General features: G+C 50.3%; 4 protein-coding genes across 6 annotated transcripts in view; 3 read left to right on the top strand and 1 right to left on the bottom strand.

Annotated features, from left to right (window-relative positions):
- The first annotated feature begins 259 nt into the window (after positions 1-259).
- On the top strand, positions 260-8,497 carry SLC35E4 (solute carrier family 35 member E4). Its single transcript, XM_081966217.1, has 3 exons — positions 260-443; positions 2,894-4,093; positions 4,606-8,497. The coding sequence occupies exons 2-3, from the start codon at positions 3,448-3,450 to the stop codon at positions 5,025-5,027; spliced, it is 1,068 nt and encodes a 355-aa protein (XP_081822343.1). The 5' UTR covers positions 260-443; positions 2,894-3,447; the 3' UTR covers positions 5,028-8,497.
- A 2,590-nt stretch (positions 8,498-11,087) lies between these two features.
- Positions 11,088-14,817, bottom strand: DUSP18 (dual specificity phosphatase 18; the record flags this gene model as incomplete). 2 transcript variants are annotated; one of them, XM_081966759.1, is made up of 3 exons in its annotated part: positions 11,088-11,962; positions 13,620-13,699; positions 14,674-14,817. In XM_081966759.1, the coding sequence occupies 3 exons, from the start codon at positions 14,815-14,817 to the stop codon at positions 11,332-11,334; spliced, it is 855 nt and encodes a 284-aa protein (XP_081822885.1). In that variant the 3' UTR covers positions 11,088-11,331. The 2 variants fall into 2 exon arrangements, with proteins under 2 accessions (XP_081822885.1, XP_081822886.1); XM_081966760.1 differs by lacking the exon at positions 13,620-13,699 and having other exon boundaries at positions 14,674-14,799.
- Positions 14,567-16,481, top strand: LOC309399070 (uncharacterized protein C5orf52 homolog; the record flags this gene model as incomplete). The annotated part of the gene is made up of 3 exons (XM_081966535.1): positions 14,567-14,967; positions 15,873-15,981; positions 16,169-16,481. The coding sequence occupies 3 exons, from the start codon at positions 14,567-14,569 to the stop codon at positions 16,412-16,414; spliced, it is 756 nt and encodes a 251-aa protein (XP_081822661.1). The 3' UTR covers positions 16,415-16,481.
- A 1,456-nt stretch (positions 16,482-17,937) lies between these two features.
- The window catches only part of OSBP2 (oxysterol binding protein 2), a 44,533-nt gene continuing 41,845 nt past the window's right edge, over positions 17,938-20,625 (top strand). Inside the window, exon 1 of one of the 2 annotated variants that reach the window (XM_081966210.1) lies at positions 17,938-18,265. In XM_081966210.1, the coding sequence (XP_081822336.1) occupies positions 17,994-18,265 (272 nt within the window). In that variant the 5' untranslated portion in view covers positions 17,938-17,993. The remainder of the gene's footprint in view (positions 18,266-20,625) is intronic. The other variant, XM_081966211.1, reaches the window with a different exon arrangement.

The following is a 20,625-nucleotide window of genomic DNA, read 5'->3' on the forward strand; positions in this document are numbered from 1 at the left end:
AAGGAAAGATGGATGGAAAGAAAGAAGGATGGATGGATGAATGGAAGGAAAGATGGAAGCAAGCAAGCCTCGCCAAGGGGCGCATTCGAGCGGAAGAAAAGGCGCCCCCCCCCCCGCCCTTGGATTCCTCCTGCGCGCAATTTGCGCAGGCCGCTGGGGGCCGCTCTCCGCCGGGGCTACGCGCCAGGCGGCCAGCAGGGGGCGCGGCGAGGCGGCTGCCTGGTCCAGCTCCCGCAGCATCCGCGGCCGAGGCGCCTTCGGGAGGAGAAGCCGCCAGCCGCTTCCCGAGCCGGGCAGGGCAGGGCAGGGCGCATGGCCAGGGGAGGCGCGTTCCGGCCGGCGAGGGCGGGCAGCGGGAGCCGCTCCAGGCCGTGGCTGCCCAGCCCAGCCCAGCCCAGCGCAGAGCCTAGGAGCAGCAGCTGCAGCGCCGGAGTCCGGCTCAGGTAAGGGTCACCTTCACCCGCCGTGCAGGGACCACGCGTGGCGGGGGCAGCTTTGTCCCGGAGAGGCCGGCGGGGAGCAGCCCAACCGTCCCCGCGCGCGGAGGCTCTGGCAGCCGGGCAGGAGCGGCGGAGGCTGCGCTCCGGGATTCCTGCAGGGATGCGCCGCTGCAGGGCCTGGATGGAGGGGAGGGAGCATCCCCGCAGGGAGAAAGCGAAGGTGGAAGGGGAAAGAGCCCTCCTCCTCCTCCCCTCTGCAAACCCCACCCCCTTCTAGCACTGATGAGGTTACCTAGTTGGGTGATGAAACGTTTGCAAGAAAACAAGCAAACTCAGAGGGCACCAAGGGCTCCACAGTCTTCCTCTTCCTCTTCCTCCCCAAAACCCACTCCCTTCTAGCACTGATGAGGTTACCTAGTTGGGTGATGAGAAAGCGAAGGGGAAAGGGGAAAGAGCCCTTGTTCTCCTCCTCCTCTCCACAAACTCCATTCTCTTCTAGCACTGATGATGTTATCTAGTTGGGTTATGAAACGTCTGCAAGGAAACATCCCAGCTCAGAGAGCACCAAGGGCCCCACAGTCGTTCTCCCTCCTCCCTTCTAGCACTGATGAGGTTACCTAGTTGGGTGATGAAAGATCTTCAAGAAAACTGACAAGCTCAGAGACTACCAAAGACCCCACCGTCCTCTTCCTCCTCCCCCTCCTCCTCCTCCTCCTCCCCCATCACCATCCATTTCTCCCCACTGGAGTAGGTCAAAACCTCCAGCTTCAAAAGGTAAAAGCATTTTTCCACCTCTCATAAAATTACCCCCCCCCCCTGAATGAGAGAAGGCCCGAAGTGAAGGGCTGGGGGCTAACAGCAGCGTTTCTCAACCTTAGGGACTTTAAGATCTAAGGGGATTCTGGGAAGGGAAACCCAACGGATTTTAAAACGTGCCAAGGTTGGGAACCGCTGGGCTGAATAAGGACTGGAGGTGGGAAGCTACTCCCTGAGAATTGGGGAAAAACAGTAAGAAATATTAAAGGATGCTATGATTCAGCTTGTAAGGTTTGGGGGAGAAAGATTGCTGGCTTCTCGCCTTCTGACATTTGTTGTTTTTATTAGTTGTGAAGTTGTGTCTGATCCTTCGTGACCTCATGGACAATGTTCCTCCAGGCCTTCCTGTCCTCTCCCATCCTCTGGAGTCCATTGAAGCTCAGGCCGACTGCTTCGGGGACTCCATCCAGCCACCTCCTTCTCTGCCGTCCCCTTCTTCTTCTTTTGCCCTCCATCGTTCCCAGCATGAGGCTCTTCTCCAGGGAGTCCTTCCTTCTCATTAAGTGGCAAAAGTACTTGAGTTTCCTCTTCAGGATCTGGCCTTCTAAAGAGCAGTCAGGGTTGATCTCCTCTAGGACTGACCGGTAGGATGGCCTTGCAGTCCAAGGGACTCAATGCAGGAGTCTTCTCCAGCACCAGAGTTCAAAGGCCTCCATTCTTTGGCACTCAGCCTTCCTTATGGTCCAATCTTCACAGCCCTCCATTGCAACTGGGAAAACCATAAGCCTTGACTATGCACACTTTTGTTGGCAGGGGGATCTCTCTGATTTTTAGGATGCTGCCTAGATTGTCCATCGCTTCCCTCCCTAGGAGCAAGCATCTTTTGATTTCTTGGCTGCCGTCCCCATCTGCGGTGATCTTGGAGCCCAGGAAAATAAAATTGGCCACTGCTACCGACATAATTCAGGATAAAAGTGGGCTCAACCTCCTGGGATCCATTTTCGGACCAGGGCAAACCCAAAATTGCAAAACAAAACAAAAAAACCCTTCAGCAATTTTGCATGGTTGTTTTGCTGGGGAAGGAGCAAAGTCCATGCCAGAAGCCCTCCTCCCTCCCCGCACCCAGGAGGTGTGTGTTGAAGATAACTCCAGAGTTGTGGTTTCTTTTGTGAAGCCAAGTTATGGGCATAAGGTTGCCAGTGAGTCACCCAGCCCCTTCCTGGCAGCCGTTGTGTTAATGACGAAGAAATCAGATCCACCTCTTGGTTTGGCTGATTATTTGTGCCAATAATGCCAGGCCGACGGAGGTTGGGTTTGCCCAAGCCGACTCATCGAAGGCTTGTGGCTGCGGAAATTTTTTAAAAATGCGGAGGAGAGCGTCCAAGGAAAACCTGAGTCTATCCTGTCAATTCCCTTTCTTGTTGTTTGTTTGTTTTTATTGGATTTATATGCCGCCCTTCTCCCAAAGGACTCAGGGCGGCGTACAACATTAAAAAACACACATCGCGAAAAGTTAAAAAGAAATTAAATATATATCCCCAAAAAACAAAAACAAATCGAATTTGTAGAACAATACATTTAAAAAATGAGTTAAAATTAACAGGCCAGGCCGGCTTGCTGGAAAAGCCAACTTTTTAGGGCGTGTCGTTGTTGTTTAACTGTACCATATATATATATTTTTACTATTACTATTACAGCCTAAACTTAGTATCGCTTCCTCTCTGCTGGGATACGCGCCCGGCGCCCACACGTGGCTGAGCCCCAGCCGGCCGGCTGCAGGAGAAGGGGAGCGAGCCCTGGGTGCGCCAGGGAGTTCTTGGAATTCAACCCGGCTGCAGCACCGGGCGAGAAAGAAGACGGCTTATTCCAGGGTCCCTTTTTCCGAAGAGTTGAATGAGAAGGTGGCCGGCTGTCCTTGCAGTGCGAGGGGGCCTGTTTTGTCCCCCCCCCCCAGTTCCCAAACCCCCTGGGAGTTCCCAGCCGGTTCTACACCGCATGGGAGAAAACCACAACTTGCAAGGAGAGGAAATCTGATCCCGGTGACTCAGAGGGAGGGACGGAGAGCAAATAAGCGAAAGGAGGGATTCCTCGGAAGAAGCACCACTGAAAGATCCCAGCTCCGAGGAAGAAGGGGCAACTGAGCAGCCCTCCTTGGCTAGGAGAGGACATTCCAGACCAGTGGAGACCCTCGTCCCGGTTGCAAAAGAACTTGGTCCCAACCGTGCCAAGTCACCGTTCCCTCCCCCGCCCCATGTGCCTGCCAGCAGGGAAGAAGGACGATGCCGTGATGGGCTCGGCCACCAGAACCTGGACGCTCCCATCTTGGAAGCAGGATCCCAGGCAGCACTGGGGGCTGAGGCTGCTTTCCCGGTGGGGCCACAGCCTGCCGCTGATGGCCACCGTCCTGACGTGGCTGGCCACGGGCTCCACCATGTCCAGCCTGAACAAGTGGATCTTCGCCACCCACAATTTCCGCTACCCGGTCTTGCTGTCCTCCTTACACATGTTGACAGCTGTGGTGGTAGGCAGGCCTCTCGCCAGGCTCCAGGCCGGAGGAGAAGGAGGCTCCGGCTACCCGTCCCTCTACCCCAAAGCCCGGCTCCGGGTTTTCCTGCTGAGCCTGACCTTCTGCGCCAGCGTGGCTTTCGGGAATCTGGGGCTCAACCACGTCCAGCTGGACTTTGCCCAGATGGTGTACACCACCACGCCGCTCTTCACCCTCACCCTCTCGGAGCTGCTCCTGCGGAAGCGCCACCACCCGTTGCAGTACGCGGCCATGGGCCCCATTTGCTTGGGGGCCTCGCTGAGCTTCGTGGGCGAGGTGCACTTCGACCAAGCCGGCTGCTGCTTCCTCTTCGCCGCCACCTTCCTGCGAGGCCTGAAGTCCATTCAGCAGAGTAAGTGAGCCGGGTGGGGGGGTGGGGGGGTTGCGAAGGCAGGCTTGCGCCAACGGGGGCCGCAGGAAGGGGGGGCATCAACTCCCAAAAGTTAAAAGGAAATTAGATGAATATCCCAAAAAACCAAACCCAATTAATATGACAATAACATTTTAAAAATTAGATAAAATTTAATTTCTCTAGCCAATCATAAAATCTTCCCCATGTCTTGAAATACATCGATTCCTCTTTATCCTTTATTTTCAGTGTCAACCTGTTCATCTCTGCACAATCTAGTATCTTTTTTTTATTATCTCTTCATCTGTTGGTCACTTATTTCATTTCCGATTTGGGGCAAATACAATTCTCGCTGCTGTAGTATAATCAAATAAGTATCCTCTTTCTGAAGTTTCTCTGGGATAATACCTAGTAAAAATGTCTCTGGTCCGAATCCTATTTCTTGTTGTCATGTTTTCCTTTGCTCAAAAGATCCTGAAGCTTTGCTGACCCTCTCCTTGTCTGCCTGCCTGCAGGTACCCTTCTCCAGGAAGAGCAGCTGGATCCCTTGAGGCTCTTGTGCTTGACTTCGCTGCCCAGCTTCTGCCTTCTCTTTGTGGCCGCACTGGGCATGGAGGTGGGCTCAGCCTGGGAGGGTCTATTGGCCTACGAGGCCAGCCTCTGGACCTGCGTGCTGCTCAGCTGCCTGGGCTCAGTCCTTTACAACTTGTCCAGCTTCTGCATCCTCTCGCTGACCTCCGCTCTCACCATCCACGTCCTGGGGAACTTCAACGTGGTGGGGAACCTGCTTCTCTCCCACTGGCTGTTTGGAAGCCAACTGACGTTGCTGAGTTATGTGGGCATCGCCCTCACTCTGCTGGGCGTCCTCGTGTACCATCACTCCGAGGGGATCGCTGCTTGTTGGCGCTCGCTGGCGGGCCCAGCCAAAAAAGAGTAGGGGCACTCAGAATGGGCTGGAACAAGCTACCCTTCTGACTGCCAGCTCATCCTCTTCTTTCTGTTGGCCTACAGCAGGCCTTGGGATCTCCTGTAACTCCTATTGGCGGTCAGGATCGGCAAACAACAGCCTGCATATGGGAAAATCCTATTGCAGGCGGAGTGAACCACTGTAGGCTGAATATGCACAACAAGCGGAGCTGTAGATTATGGTTTGGGAGCCTCAAAAGCAGGGTTGGACCACATCTCTTGAGTCCCAACCATTGGATGGGCTTAGTTTAAGCCATCTAAGTTTGGCTAAGTCCGGCCAAAAAGCTTTGAGAAGGAAGTTTTATTTTTCTCTCCAAACAGATCCCTGTGATTTGAATTATTTTGTAATTCTGGGCAAGAATGACCGCTAACAGTTTTTAGGAATACTTTTTGCCTGCCCGGCGCAGGCGAGTGTGAGACAAATTCTTTTAGCTTTATGTTTGTTTGTTTTTAAATTAAGATATTCCCAAGTTTTGTCTTCTAAAATCTGATCTTTGGAAAGAGAAGTTACTTTTCATTCATAATTGTGTTTGTCAACCTTGGCAACTCGGCATAAGAACCCGGGTGGTGCAGTGGTTAGAGAGCAGTGCTGCAGGCTACTTCTGCTGCCTGCCGGCTGCCTACAATTTGACAGTTCAAATCTCACCAGGCTCAAGGTTGACTCAGCCTTCTGTCCTTCCGAGGTCGGTAAAATGAGGACCCAGACTGCTGGGGGCAATATGCTGTCTCTGTAAACCACTTAGAGAGGATTGTAAAGCACTGCAAAGCGGTATATAAGTCTAAGAGCTATTGCTATTGAAGATGTGCAGACTTCAACTCCCAAAATTCCCCAGTCAGCTTAGCTGGCTGGTTGGGGAATTCTGGGAATTAAAGTCTGCCCATCTTAAAGTTATCAAGGTTAAGAAACACTGCTTCATAAGACGTCCTGCAAGTTTAGTGCATCTTTTGCAAGGTTTGTTTAGGGTTTATTTATTTTCACACTGCCGTATTTCCCACGGATTCCTGGGGATTTAACTGTAATTCCAAACACAACAGAAGGACACAGCTTGACAACTGCACAAGGCCCCAGCACTATTCTAAGCTATTATGTTGAAGAAGTGTCCACATTTCAGAGTGGTGAAATTCAAATATTTTTACTACTGATTCTGTGGCCGTGGCTTGGTGTGCATGGCATGGCTTAGTGGGCGTGGCAGGGGAAGGATACCGCAAAATCTCCGTTCCCTCCCCACTCCAGGTGAAGGATACTGCAAAATCTCCATTTCCTCCCAATCAGCTGGGACTCGGCAGGCAGAGAATAGATGGGGGCAAGGCCAGCCAGAGGTGGTATTTGCCAGTTCTCTGAACTACTCAAAATTTCTGCTACCGGTTCTCCCGAACCTGTTAGAACCAGCTGAATTTCACTCCTGGTCCCATCCCTTTTGGAAAGAAGAACCTGGACTGGCACGTTAGAGTAAAGAAACATGTGCACACAATTCCTCCGGTCCAAATTATATGGGGGTATTCTTAATTTTGATAGCCGCCGTAGTCCGCTTGCAAAGAAGAGATTCTTTGCAGGGGGGGGGATTCGGATCCGTAGTTTAAATAAGATCAGTCCCCTTTCATCGTCATCTTCTTTTAACGACCACATAATCCCTTGCGGGGGTAGAGTCTGGGCAACTCAATGGAGCTAGCAGAGTGTTTACTGGCCGGATGCCTTTCTTGTCACCGGTACGGAGTTTTGTTCGGCAGATAAATTCTCATTGTGCCCAGAGAGAGAAATACTAGCCTCCACCTAGGATCGGACCTCATTGTGAGGCGAGAGCTCCCCCCCTAGGCTACCGCGCCCCTCTTAAATAAGGTCACCTTTGCACAAGTAGTTTCGTGACACACGCCAGCACCTCAACCCTATGGTCCTATCAGGGTGAATCAGTAACTACATTATTTCTCTGCAACTCCGCAGAAAACATTTCGAATCATCTGCTTTTCCTGCCCGGGGGGTTGATCGTACAGGAAGGGGTTGTTATTGTACGGCTGTCGTCACAATGAAAAATTGGAAATGTTGTGCCTGCGTATCTTTCTGTTTTGGACTGGATGCGCAGAGGACATTAAGCTCTGGTTTGTTTAACTGCGATCTACTGAATAAGCCACTGGGTTGGGGAATATTTTCACCTATATATGCTATAGACTACTAGTTCTTAGACCATTGCTTGGATCAACCAGGCAAATAAAGCTATTTTGCCCGGCCTCCTTTAAAGATGTTTTAATCTGGGGTTGCAAGAGATACAGATAACCACAGGTAGGCAGCAAGGAGATACAAAAGAAAAACGCTCCAGTACTTTGCTGCCATCTAGTGGTAATCGAGCATCTTGCAGGCCTACTGGTTCATAAAGCACACAAAGACACACAGCATTTGATTCCTGAATTAAGGTCTTGGCGGCCTCCAACCACCTTTGCCGATTTCAGAAACCGAGACTAAACGACGGTTGAGATGTTTATGTAAACGAGGAAGGAGCTTTAAATCATTTGCCAGCCGGGGAATTCTGGGAATTGAAGTCTGCACATCTTAAAAAGTTCCTGAGGTTGAGAAACATTGCGATAGAGTCTTAGTTTCGAGGGGGGAAAATGTTATCAAATAAGTCCACCGTTCGGATTAGATTAACAGAGTTGGAAGGGACCTTACAGGTCATCTAGCCCAACCCCAAGCAGGAGACCCTACGCCATTTCTGACATTTCTCCCCTTGAAAGCTACCAGTAGTGGGCTCCTCCCTGATGCTTTTTTGAATTAGCTGATATTCGGCTGGCCTCCTGATAGAAGTGGGAGACCCCTGAATAAAGTTAGAACAATTAACTAGTGGAACGACTTGCCACCAGAAGTTGTGAATGCTCCAATACTGGAAGTCTTTAAGAAGATGTTGGATAGCCATTTGTCTGAAGTGGTGCAGGGTTTCCTGCCTAAGCAGGGGGTTGGACTAGAAGACCTCCAAGGTCTCTTCCAATTGTTCGTTCTTTCTTTCTTTCCTTCTTTCCTTCTTTCCTTCCTTCCTTCCTGCCTTTCTTCCTTCCTTTCCTTTCTTCCTTCCTTTCCTTCCTTCTTCCTTTTTCTTTCTTTCCTTTTTCTTTTCCTCCCTTCCATCCATCCTTCCTTCCTTCCTTCCTACCTACAGCTTGCCTTCGGAAGTTGTGGGAGCTTCATCCCTGGAAGCTCTCAAGAAGAGATTGGGCTGTCACCTGTCAGAAATGGTATAGGGGTCTCCTGCTTGGGCGGGGGGGGGGGTTGGACTAGATGACCTACAAGGTCCCTCCCGACTCTGTTAATCTGCAATCAAAGAGGAGCTGAAATGTTTTGCTAGCCAACGGAGGATGAAACCCTTCCCAGCCTCATGGGAACCAATAAGAAACCCAGCAACCTGTTTAGCATCTCAGCTCGTGTTTGTCTCAAAATAAAGCTCTATTTTTGTCTTATTTGTGTCCTGGTGTCCTTGAGTGACCCCGAGGAGAGGGAGGGAGGGCAGGCTGAGAATATGACGCAACTCCGGCCTCTGCAAATGTTAAAAAAACAAAAACAAAACTGGAGGTGGGGAACAGTTTGACAGCCAAGAGAAGCAAATTCGGGGAAAGAAACGGCTTTTCCGGGCGAAGGAAAGATATATATATATATATTTTGTGGCATGGTGCAGACAAAAAACACCGGCTGTTTGGTTGCTGTAGCAACGGCTGCCCTGCTGGGTAATAGGCATTTCCAGACTGTGGAAATTTAAAAAAAGGAAACCTTTGGAAAACAGGATGTTTGCAAAAAAAAAAAAAAAAAATAACAATAAAAATAAAAGGGGAAAAAAAAAGCATCCTTTTGGCAGCCAATTCAATGCTGAACAATCCTGAAGGAAGTTGCGGTTGCTTTTCGTGTGCAATTAGAGCGGCTACAGCTGTCACTAAAAATGAGAGCATAAAACAGACCGGATTTCTGCCAATCAACCGCTGGAGTTGCAAACATCACTCAACTTCTCTCTGGGCGGAAAAAACAACAACCGCTCAACATTCGGTGGCTGAAGGTTACATATCACAAGGAGGAGAAGGCGTTTTGTTAACTATACTTGGCAACCTTAGATCAGTGGTCTAAGTTCGAATCCCAGTAAGGGTATGGCTAGCTGATGAGAGCTAAATAGCTTGAAATAGATCTATACTAGTCTCCCTTTATTTATTTATCAGCACAAATACAACACACACACACATATAAAATATACACATATAGATATAGATATTTATACATAGATATATAGATATGTAAACGTTTCCCTCGCATATATGGGCTAGTCGTTCCCGACTCTAGGGGGTGGTGCTCATCTCCGTTTCAAAGCCGAAGAGCCAGCGCTGTCCGAAGACATCTCCGTGGTCATGTGGCCGGCATGACTCAATGCCGAAGGCGCACGGAACGCTGTTCCCTTCCCACCAAAGGTGGTCCCTATTTTTCTACTTGCATTTCTTACCTGCTTTCGAACTGCTAGGTTGGCAGAAGCTGGGACAAGTCACGGGAGCTCACTCTATTGGCGCTAGGGATTTGAACCACCGAACTGCCAACCTTTCTGATCGACAAGCTACCAATTCTTAGAGTAGGTTGTTGAAAATTATGTTGTCCAAGAGAAAGTTCTTTTGTTGCACTTTCTGAAAATGGCCTTTTCTTTGGTGTTCTTTGTTTATTTCCTGGCAATTTTGCCATGCCGTTAATTTTTATTCCTGAATCCAAGGATTTCTAAAGTTTGTGTGATTAGCTAGCATCGCAATGTTGTTGTTTTTTCCTCCACACTTAACTCTATCAGCCAAGCTGGGTTTTAATGAATCTTCTCCCCTCTGCTGTTCTGGCCAAGTAATTGCAAGTGTTTGATATTTTATCTGGGCCAATGTTTAGAAAACAGAATGACCGAGTTGGAAGGGACCTTGGAGGTCTTCTAGTCTACTCAAGCCGGAAGCCCTATGTCATGGGTTGTCCAATCTCATCTTAAAAATTTCCATGTTTTGGGGCATCCCAAATTTCTGGAGTTCCACCAATGAATTGTTCTCTTGGGAAATTCCTCCTTAGTTCTAGGCTGCTTCTCTTCTTCATGAGTCTCCATTTGTTGCTTCTTGTGTTCCCGGAGATATTTCCACAGACTGCTCTGCAAATATTTTGAAATATAACTCCTACCATGTGGTGGAAACCCACCAAAGAGCCATCCGGTTGGTTCTCGTTTGGCAGGTGTCCCACTGGGCAACTATTCAGAGTTAGGATGGGGATAAAAATGTAATTGTACAATTAATCCTCACATATACCGTCCTCTAACCACTGCGCCACCGAGGCTCATAGCCTTAAAGATATCTGGTAACAATTGTTACGTAGCTCTCATTTTGCTCTAAAACTACACAAAAGTTGAACCGAGTGTAAAATTTGGGGGTTGGGGGCTTTCTTTCCAATGGGACTTTCATCTTCTCTTCTGGAGTCCTCAGAAACTTTCCTGGTGAATGCCACCTCCCCCAGGACCCATGGGGTCTCCTCTTAGGGGGCCCATGCTCCGAAATACTATGGAAAATTGGCAGGAGGAGGAGGAGGAGGAGGAGGAGGAGGAGGAGAGGACTGTTTGTCAAAGCGAGCCATGAAACACAAGCAGCCTAAATACGTGTTGAAGTTGAAATGTTTTAATAACGTAAACATGCTACATGCCCAAGGAAACCGATTATCGGAGAATATTTCGTCCTAAGGTGCCCAAGAAGGCTGGAGATCCAGATCTAATTCCTTCTAAGCAGGGGAGAAATTCAGAAGTTTGCAATCCTGCCAGCTGTTTTCCTGGAAACTTGGCTGGGAAAACGCAACGAAAATTCATCCAAGGGTTTTTGTGTGTGTGTGTGTGTGTGTGTGTGTGTGTGTGTTTTTTTAAGGATCTCGCCCAAAAGCTCGGCGGCTCCCCTCCCCTCCCCCACCCCCCCCAAAAAAGAGCCACATGTCTCCAAGCAGCCGAACTGCAGGATTTATTCCTAGAGTCAAGAAGGAGTCAAATCATCGAATGGTGTCGTATATATAATTTTTTCCCCTTCCCACATCCATGTTTTTTATTTTATTTTATTTTAATTGAACAGAAAGAAAAACACACAGGACAAAGCACCCCGGGGTTGTTGTTTTTTAAAAAAAATCCCCCTTTCTGGCCAAGGTGGTTGCCAGCCCCCCACTTGGCGTGACGGTTTTCAAAGTTCAGCCAAGGTCACGCGTGGCTTTGCGCGGCGCCTTGGCTTGGAAGGAGGAGGGGGGGTGCGCACCCACGCTGCGTCTCTCACAGCGAAATCATGACTCTAACCTCGTTTTCGTAGAGGTCAGGGATGCGGCCCAGAGGGGACTGAATCATTTTGACGCTGTTTTTCCCGAAGAGGTGATACTCGTATTCCACCAGCTGTTCCCAGAAACCGAGGTTTGGGCGGATGACGGGGCGGCAGGATTTCACCCAATCGTGGGCGTTGAACAAAGACATGGAGTGGTACTTCATCAGGTAGGCGATGCACAGGGCAGCCGAGCGGCTGACCCCGGCGGCGCAATGCACCAGGGTCCGGCCCTGATTTCGGTCGACCGCCTGGATCTTATCGGCTACGGGGTCGAAGAAGTCGTAAATGCGGGCGGTGGGGTAATCCAGGACGGGGACGTGGATGTAGTAAATGTCTGGGAAGTAGGTGTCCACCACTTCCACCGTGGCGTTGATTACGGTGGTGATGCGGTTAGCGTAGAGGAAGAGTTTATTGTTCGCCGCCTCGCCATTGCTGATGAAGAGGCTGTTGGTGATGCGGGATAAGCCGTAGACCGACGGGTTCCTGAAAAGGATGGGTATGGCGCCAAAAACTGCGTTCATCAAGGCGAGCGTTAGATGACCGATACAGGGGACGGCGGCGTCATTTTTCGGGGGCTGAAGGGAGCTGAGGAAGGAAAACAAAAAGAGGAAAGAAAGGGAAGCAGGGAATTCTCAAACCGTGGGCCGAACAGAAGCAGGAGGACTCTGGGGTCCTGGTCGCTCTCTGAGCGGGTTTGTTTTCTCGCAGACATTTCATTGACCCAACTAGGGAACATCATCAATGCTAGGAGGGAGTTGGGGGAGAAGAAGGAAGAAGAGGAGGAAGAGAAGGAGGAAGAGGACTGTGGGGCCCTTGGTGCTCTCTGAGCTTGGTTGTTTTCTGGCAGACGTTTCATGACCCAACTAGGTAACATCATCAGTTCTAGAAGGGAATGGAATTTGTCAAGAGGAGGAGAAGGAAAGGGAAAGCGGAGGTGGAAATGGAGGAGGAGGAGGAGGAGGAAGAGGCCACTGTAAAGTCCTTGGTGCTCTCTGCCGTTTTCCTGCAGACATTTGATGACCCAACAAGGTAACGTCATCAGTGCTAGAAAGGAGTTGGGGGAGGAGGAGGAGGAGGAAGAAGAAGAGGAGGAAGAGAAGGAGGAGGAGGAGGACTGTGGGGTCCTGGGTGCTCTCTGAGCTGGCTTGTTTTCTTGCAGACATTTCATCACCCAACTAGGTAACATCATCAGTGCTAGAAGGTAGTGGGGTTTGGGGAGGGGAGGGGGAGGGGAGGGGAAGGAAAGGGGAGGAAGAAGAGGAAGGAGGAGAAGGATTGTGGGGTTATATATCAATGGACAGATAATTTAATCACGAATGTAATGCAACAAACTTTGTTCAATTATCTGTATTCTATGAAAAGCTACAGCCAAATTTAGCCAGCATTAAAACCCAGTTAATAGAAGCCATCATTCCATCTTGGTTCTACATTATAACAGCTGCAGAACTCAAAGACCTGGTTCCCTCCATGGGAAGACGTTGTTGTAAGGCCGTAATTCATGCTAAAGGTTACCCAACTAAGTATTTAACTGACATGGCGATCATTTTGTATATCTCGTTTTTTTTCTGCGTGTTTCACTTTTCTTCTTTATAACTGCCATTCTAATAGCGAATCCTTCATAAAAGTTATTGCATTGCATTCTTGATTAAATTATCTTTCCATTGATATATAATGTTACAGGGCTGTTCTGAAACAAAAAAGTGGTGTTATTAGCCATCAAACCTCAAAAATACTGCACACTTTTCCCAAAAGGTTCCCACAATTTTGGCCGCTACTTTATATGTTCAGTATATGTGTGGTTTAAGACTCCTGCCTTGTGCAGAGGGTTGGACTAGAAGACCTCCAAGGTCCCTTTCAGCTCTAGGATTCTGTGATATGGTGATCCACAAACCAATTTGTCTGTCTGTCTGTCTGTCTCTCTCTCTCTCTCTCTCTCTGTTTGTCTCTGTCTTTCTGTCTCTGTCTGTCTGTCTCTCTCTCTGACTTTCTGTCTCTCTCTGTCTGTCTGTCTCTCTCTCTGGTCTCTGTCTCTCTGTCTTTCTGTCTCTCTCTGTCTTTGTGTCTGTTTGTCTGTCTAGCTCTCTCTGTCTCTGCCTTTCTCTCTCTCTCTCTCTCTCTGTCTCTCTCTGTGTGTCTCTTTGTGTCTCTCTGCCTTTCTCTCTCTCTCTCTTTCTCTCTGTCTTTCTGTCTCTGTCTGTCTATCTCTGTCTGGTGGGGGCTTGGTCCCTTTTGAAACCCCTACCTTTCCAAAGATGCTTTCCAGGGAAACTTCACATGTCTTTTGTCTCCCCAGCTGCGTGAAAACCTGCGAAGGGTATATACCTGGGAAGAAGGAAGCGGGGGGGGGGGTGAGTGAGGGCTGGGGGTGCAAAGGCAGCACCGCTTGTTTTTTGGGGGGAGTAGCGCTATAAAATTATATGTCAATGGAAAGATACTTGAATCACAAATGTAATTCAACAAAGTCTGCTCAATTATCTTGTATTCTATGAAAAGTTTCATCCAAATATAGCGAGCAATAAAACCCAGTTAATAGAAGCCATCATTCAGTCATGGTTTCACATTATAACAGCTGCAGAACTCAAAGCCTTGGTTCCCTCCGTGGGAAGACGTTGTTGTAAGGCCGTAATTCATGCTAAAGGTTACCCAACTAAGTATTTAACTGACATGGTGAACATTTTTGTATATCTCGTTTTTTTTTAATGGTGATCATTTTTTTTTTAATATCTCGTCTTTTTTTACCTTCGTCACTTTTCTTCTTTATAACTGCCATTCTAATAGCAAATCCTTCATAAACGTTATTGCATTTCGTAGAACTTTTGTTAGAATACAGGTAATCAAACAGACTTTGTTGCATTGCATTCTCGATTCAATCCTCTTTCCATGGATATATCATTTTTTATAGTGCTACCCCCCCCCCCAAAATAAATAAAAGTGGTGTTATTAGCCATCCAATCTCAAAAATACTGTACACTTTTCCCCAAAAAGTTTCCACAATTTTTTGGCCACTCCTGTAGGGATTTGAACAGCCAACCTTTCTGATTGACATGCTCAGCGTTTTAGCCCCTGAACTCCCGAGCCCATCCTCCTTGGCCTGGCTGGCTGGGGATACTGGGAACCGTCTTCCCACGCCCCTGAGGCCGGGTGTGCCTTTCCCAGGGCAGATGGGCAGGTACCCCTTGCCCAGCCAGGATGGAAAGCCTCTTGGTCCAGCAGGAGGAAGAAGAACGCTCTGGGGAGCGCCAGGTGAGTTCAGGTAGGCTGCTCTTGCCCCTGGAGGCTCCATCCCCTTGCCTTACCCCCACCCGTCCCGCGGGGACGCGATGTCTCGCTTTCTCTCTCGGCCGTCGGGTCGCCGCAGCCTCCGGAGCAGAAGGCGCCGCGCGAAGATGCCCCGAGCCCGGCGGGCCGGTTTCCGAGGCAACCGGGCAATGCCAACCCATTGTGACCGCTTGGCGCCCGCTTTTAGCCCGGCCGACTCAACCGCCGGAAGCTCGGGCGATGGAGAAGGCGCTGCAGAAGGCGCTGCAGGGACCCCAGCCCGTCGTGACCTTCTTCACGCCCCGCGACCACCGAGAACTGGTGCTCTACAGGTGAGGAGGGGGGCGATGGGGGGGGGGAGGAGGAAGCACCGCTTCTCCTCCTCCTCCTGCCAGAGACCCTCCTCGCCCCCTCCCCGCTCCGATCGAGCGGCGGTTGCCGCTTAGCGGAAAACCTTTGCTCTCTCCGGCCCCATCCCCCGAAAAAGTCTCAAAGGAGAGAGAGAGAGAGAGAGAGACAGAGGAAAGGAAGAGAGAAAGAGGGAAGGAGAAGGGGAAGGGAGAGGAAAGGAAAGGAAGAAGGAAAGTGGGGAGGAAGGGAGGAGAAGAGAGAAAGAAGGAAAGAGGAAAGGAGGAGGGGAAGGGAGAGGAGGAGGAAAGGAAGAAGGAAAGAGGGAAGGGGAAGGGAGAGAAAGAAGGAAAGAGGGAAGGAGAGGAGGGGAGAGGAGGAAAGGAAGAAGGAAAGAGGGAAGGAGGAAAGGAGGAAAGGAAAGAAAGAAGGAAAGAGGGAAGGGGAAGGGAGAGAGGAGAGAAAGAAGGAAAGAGGGAAGGAGAAGAGAAGGAGAGGAGGTGGAAAGGAAAGGAAGAAAAGAGGGAAGGGGAAGGGAGAGGAGAGGAGAGGAAGAGAAAGGAAAGGAAAGGAAGAAGGAAGGGAAAGGAGGGAAGGGGAAGAGAGAGAAGAGAGAAAGAAGGAAAGAGGGAAGGAGAAGAGGAGGAGAGGAGGTGGAAATGAAGAAGGAAAGAGGGAAGGGGAAGGGAGAAAGGAGAGAAAGAAGGAAAGAGGGAAGGAAAGAGAGGGGAGGGGATAGAGACCCTGCATACATTTCCTGAAGCCAGCAACTGTCTGGCTGAGTGAAGGCAACAGATGGTGCCAAATTTCGCAGCTTTATTTCAGTCCTCCTTGTGATGATGGGCAAGAGGCCTCCTAACCCGCTGGCTTCCCCCCCCCCCGCCCCCAGCCAGCAAACTTGCAGCGAAGCCGCTTTGAAGAGGTTCCTTCCCAAAAGCCACCTGGCGAAGGTGATTATCCAGGACAACATTAGCGTTCAGCGGGTCCAGGAGATTAAGGTATGGGTTTGAAACCCCCTTGCCCGAATTGGGCGTGGCCAGCCAAAGGTGGGATTTGGAGGTTTTCGGAACCAGCCGTAACGTTAGCTACGGGTTCCCCCCGTAGCCCACCCCCTCCTACGACCGTTAACTTCCTTGTCTAAAGAGCCGCTCGCGGGATCACCTTGTGGCTTGGTTTTTTCCCCAGAAACAGCAAATTGAAGGTAGGAAAAAGAAAGCCGAGAATCTGTTGGATCAGATGAAGAGGAGTTTTCTCCAGAACCAGCAGAAAAAAACCTCCCGCTGGAAGAAAGAATACAGCTATTATCAGAAAATGTTGGATGAGATCGACCAGCGGAAACTCATGCGAGAATTAGGCTCGAATTTTTCCATGAAGGAAAGCCGTCTCTCCGATTCCGTAAAGCCCTCGGAAAAGTCAAGACAAGTCAGATAACTGCAACCACGCTGGGGAAATGGCGTTTGCCGGGCCATTTCATCAGAATAAAACCATGTTGAAAAAAAAAAAACCCGTTCCCGTCGGTTGTTTTGTTGACAAAAAGCCTTCAAGCCAGCTCAGCCAAGCGAAATAGCGGCGTCATCCCAGTATAACAGCCAGTAGATGGTACTGTTTTCCAGTTTGGATCAATGGTATATATGCTGTTTTGTTTCTAAGTAGACTTTCCCAGTTTCTTGCTCCAGTTAAATAGTTGAGCAGTAAAGCACATGGTGACTGTACCCTTTGCTTGCTCTGTGGTGCTATATGTATAAACAGCATTTCTAACGGAGTCAATCAATGTCATGATTTTTGCTATGGTGAACCTGGGGAGATTCAAGAGGGCTGGAGCTGCAACGGAGAAGGTTCTTGGAGCCTCTAAGGGGGCAGTTTAATGAGCGGGAGCCAAATGGGGCACACACCCTCTTGAGAGCATGAGGTGGGCAGAAGAAAGGGGAGGTCAGCAGTATCTCGGACTGCCAGGCCCCGTGCTTAGAACATAACCGGCACCTTGCATTGGGCTCGGACACCAACTGGAAATCAAACTTTATTTGGCTAAATAGTTCAGAGAGAGAGAGCAATTTCTAACATCTGAACAGCGTTCTAATCCAAAAACACATAGTGTGTTCAAAGCATCAAAAACACGGGAAAAATTAAAGCATTTCAATTGGCTAAGTTCCTTATTACTAGGCAGAGAAGCATGCAGGAAACCCTTGTTTCATTCTGGCTTTTGGGGTTAAGCCTTATGTCTGACTCACAAGCGAGACCTCCAACTGACTTGGCTTACTTACAATAGGTGTTGCCGTTTGACATTGGAATTTCCTAAATTCAAGTTTCCTGTTCTCCTTCAAGACTAGGAAAAAGTATAACAAGATAGAAGGGATAGATGGGCCCCCCAAGAAATCATCTAGTCTGACCCCGTTTCATGTTCACTCTTATGTCCAACTCTCACTTTATGTCCTGCCTTAATGATGCGTCCATCCCATCACATTCGGGGCCAGCTGCAGCTTTTGGGTGGTCTCTCAAGGGCAGCCCCACAAAGAACTAGATGACCTCCAAGGTCCCTTCCAACCCTGTTAATCTGTAACCAAAGTGTCCTCAGAGATGCCCAATGCTTGAGGGGGGGGGGTTGGACTAGATGACCTGCAGGGTCCCTTCCAACCCTGTTAATCTGTAATCAAAGCGTCCTTGGATGGAGATGCCCTAGTGCTTGGGCAGAGGGGGTTGGACTAGATGACCCGCGAGCCCCCTTCCAACTCTTGTTAATCTGTCGAGCCCTGAGGGAAAGGACTTCAACTCCCGACAAGCCTCGCGCGGGGCCGAGGGAACTCTGGGAGTTGAAGTCCGGGCACGGGGGGGAGGGAGGGGGAGGAGAGTGGGTGGGGCGAGCGCTCCGCCCCTGACGCGAGAGGAGGAGGAGGAGGAGGGAGGGGGAAGGGGAGGGGGCGTGTCCTGTGTCCCGTGGCCCCTCCCCTCCCCCTGCCCAGCCCTGGAGACGGCGCCGGGCGAGTCGGGCGGGCGCGGGCGGAGCTGGGCTCCTATGGGGCGGGGGGCGACGGTGGGCCCGCTGTGCAGCGCTGGCAGCCGCGGGCTGGTCTCCCTGCTGGGCGCCGTCACCGTCCCGTGCCTGGCCTGCAAGCAGCCGCCCCCGCCGCCGCCGCCTGCCATGAGCCTGGCCGGGGAGAGCGGCTGCTCCGCGGGCGGCGACCCCTCGGACACCCACCGCGGCTGGCTCTTCAAGTGGACCAACTATCTGAAGGGCTACCAGCGCCGCTGGTTCGTCCTCAGCAACGGGCTGCTCAGCTACTACAGGTAAGGCGCCAGGGGACCCATGCGCCCCGGCCGCGGAGGAAGAGCCCATGGGGCACTCCCGGGCCGCGGCTCCTTTTTCTTTCTTTCTTTTTGCAGACTTGGTCCTCTCCCATCGTCCCCTCCCCCAGGGTATTGCTCTCAGCCCCACGGTCCTGGGTTGGCAAGGTTTGGACTTCGGCTCCCATCGTCCCCTTCCCACGGGTGCTGTCCTCGGTTCTCAGATTTCCCCGCTTGGCAAGGCTTGGGCTTCGGCTCCCATCGTCCCCTCCCGCATTGATTGGCTGCCCCTGCAGATTCCAAAAGGGCACCTGAGGCGGATTGGACTACAGGTCCCATCCTCACTTGGACTTCAATACAATACAATACAATAGTAGAGTTGGAAGGGGCCTTGGAGGTCTTCTAGTCCAACCCCCTGCCTAGGCAGGAAACCCTATACCGTTCCAGACAAATGGCTATCCAACATCTTCTTAAAGACTTCCAGTGTTGGGGCATTCACAACTTCTGGAGGCAAATTGTTCCACTGATTAATTAATTCAGCTCCCATCGTCTCCTCCCAGGCCTCAAGGTTCTCAGCTCCCATGGTTCCCATCTTGGCAAGGCTTGGGTCTCAGCTCCCATCGTCCCCTCCCGCATTGACGCCCTTGCAAGTTCCAACGGGGCATCCGAGACAGGGTGGACTACAGGTCCCATCCTCGCCCTTGAAGCTGCTCCAGCAAGCTGCCACTCAGAGAGATAGGAGGACATCTTCCATCATCCACAGCTAACCTCGGCTGTCCCCCGGTTCGGATGGGTCTGGATTCCAATGCCCATCCTCCTCCTACCTCTTGTCAGGCTCTCCCAACACTCCCCCCCCCCAGGGTGCAACAAGCGTCGGACTACATATCCCACCATCCCCAGCCCGCCTTTTTAGCCGGCTGTTCCACCAAGCATAAAACTGCAGCTCCCATCATCCTTAGCCACATAGATATGTGGAGCATCTGGATGCTTGGGAACAATTGGCTGCCCTGGGGGGAATGATGGGAAATGTAGTCCTGGTGTGTGTGTGTGCCTGTCTGTATTCAGCGCACCCCATTCAGTAGCTGAAGAATCTTTGGGGTGCTGAAATACTACAGAGATTGCGGTAAAGTTATTCCTTGCCCGGTTGCACAGTGTATTACGGTAGCTGGCATCCATTGTAATGCATTGAAGGCTTGCAAATATTTGTTTACTTCTTTGTATGTGTGTAAGAAAGAGGTTGCTGGGGGGGGGGGTTGTGTCCACGGTGCCCCAGATACTGTGGGTGCAAAGGGAATTTATCATCATCATCTTTTAACGACCCCATAATGTGGGGTGGAGTCTGGGCAATTGAATGGAGCTAGTGTTTTAATGGCCGGTTGCCCTTCGTGTTGCCAGTACGGAGTTTTGTTCTGGAGATATAGTCTCATTGTGCCCAAAGAAAGAAATATCTGCCTCTACCTAGGATTGAACTCACAGCCTCCTGATTGTGAGGCGAGAGCGTACGGCCAGTAGTCCTCGGTAGTCATCGGCGTATGTCCGGTAGTCCTTGGTAGTCATTGGGGTATGGCCAGTAGTCTTCAGTAGTCATCGGCGTACGGCCGGTAGTCCTCGGTAGTCAGCAGTGTACGGCCGGTAGTCCTCGGTAGTCTTCGGCGTACGACAACAATTTAGCCCAAAACTTCCATCGTGAAGCAAGGCGGTTCTTAAGTGAGTTTTACCCTGTTTTACGACCTTCCGTGCCACGTTTAAGCGAATCACAGCTGTTGTGAAATCAGTCACACCGATTGTTAAGTGAATCTGCTTTTCCCACTGATTTTGCTCCTCAGAAGGTTGCAAAAAGGGGAAATCGCGTGACCCTGGGGATGCTGAAACGGTCGTAAGTGTGGGAAAATGGTCCTGAGTCACTTTTTCCCCCAGTACCGTTGTAATTTTGTAACCGTCATTAGGCGAACTTGTAAATGGAGGACTACTTATACTACCACTTCGAGCAGGTTCTCAACCTTAGCGTTGTTGAGATGTGTGGGTTCCGATTCCCAGAATTCCCCAGCCAGCATGTGCGCTGGGGAATTCTGGGAATTGGGAAACCCACGGATCTTAAAAGCTTGCCAGGATGGGAAAAACGCTATAAATTACAGATTTATAAGGGGGGGAAAATATCACGTTCGGAAGGGATCAATTTTGAATTCTTTTTCCATCGGCTTCTCTGTACTTCCAGAAATTCTTTCTTTCTTTATTATGTATTGGACTTTGTCAAACAAAAAACGAGAACAAGAGAATAAAAATACAACGACAGGAGATGAGAGCCACGTTAGCGCAATTATGCACCCCTCCCTCTACTGTAATAACCATTAAGCATTTAATGA

Source organism: Natrix helvetica (genome assembly GCF_964273705.1).
Source record: "Natrix helvetica genome assembly, chromosome: 14".
Lineage (NCBI taxonomy): Eukaryota > Metazoa > Chordata > Lepidosauria > Squamata > Natricidae > Natrix > Natrix helvetica.

Bases quoted from the DNA above. Each gene is read 5' to 3' on its own strand.
- SLC35E4 (XM_081966217.1), top strand. From the start codon at position 3,448: ATGTGCCTGCCAGCAGGGAAGAAGGACGATGCCGTGATGGGCTCGGCC. The intron at 4,094-4,605 runs GTAAGTGAGCCG...GCCTGCCTGCAG, and splicing joins CCTGAAGTCCATTCAGCAGA to GTACCCTTCTCCAGGAAGAG.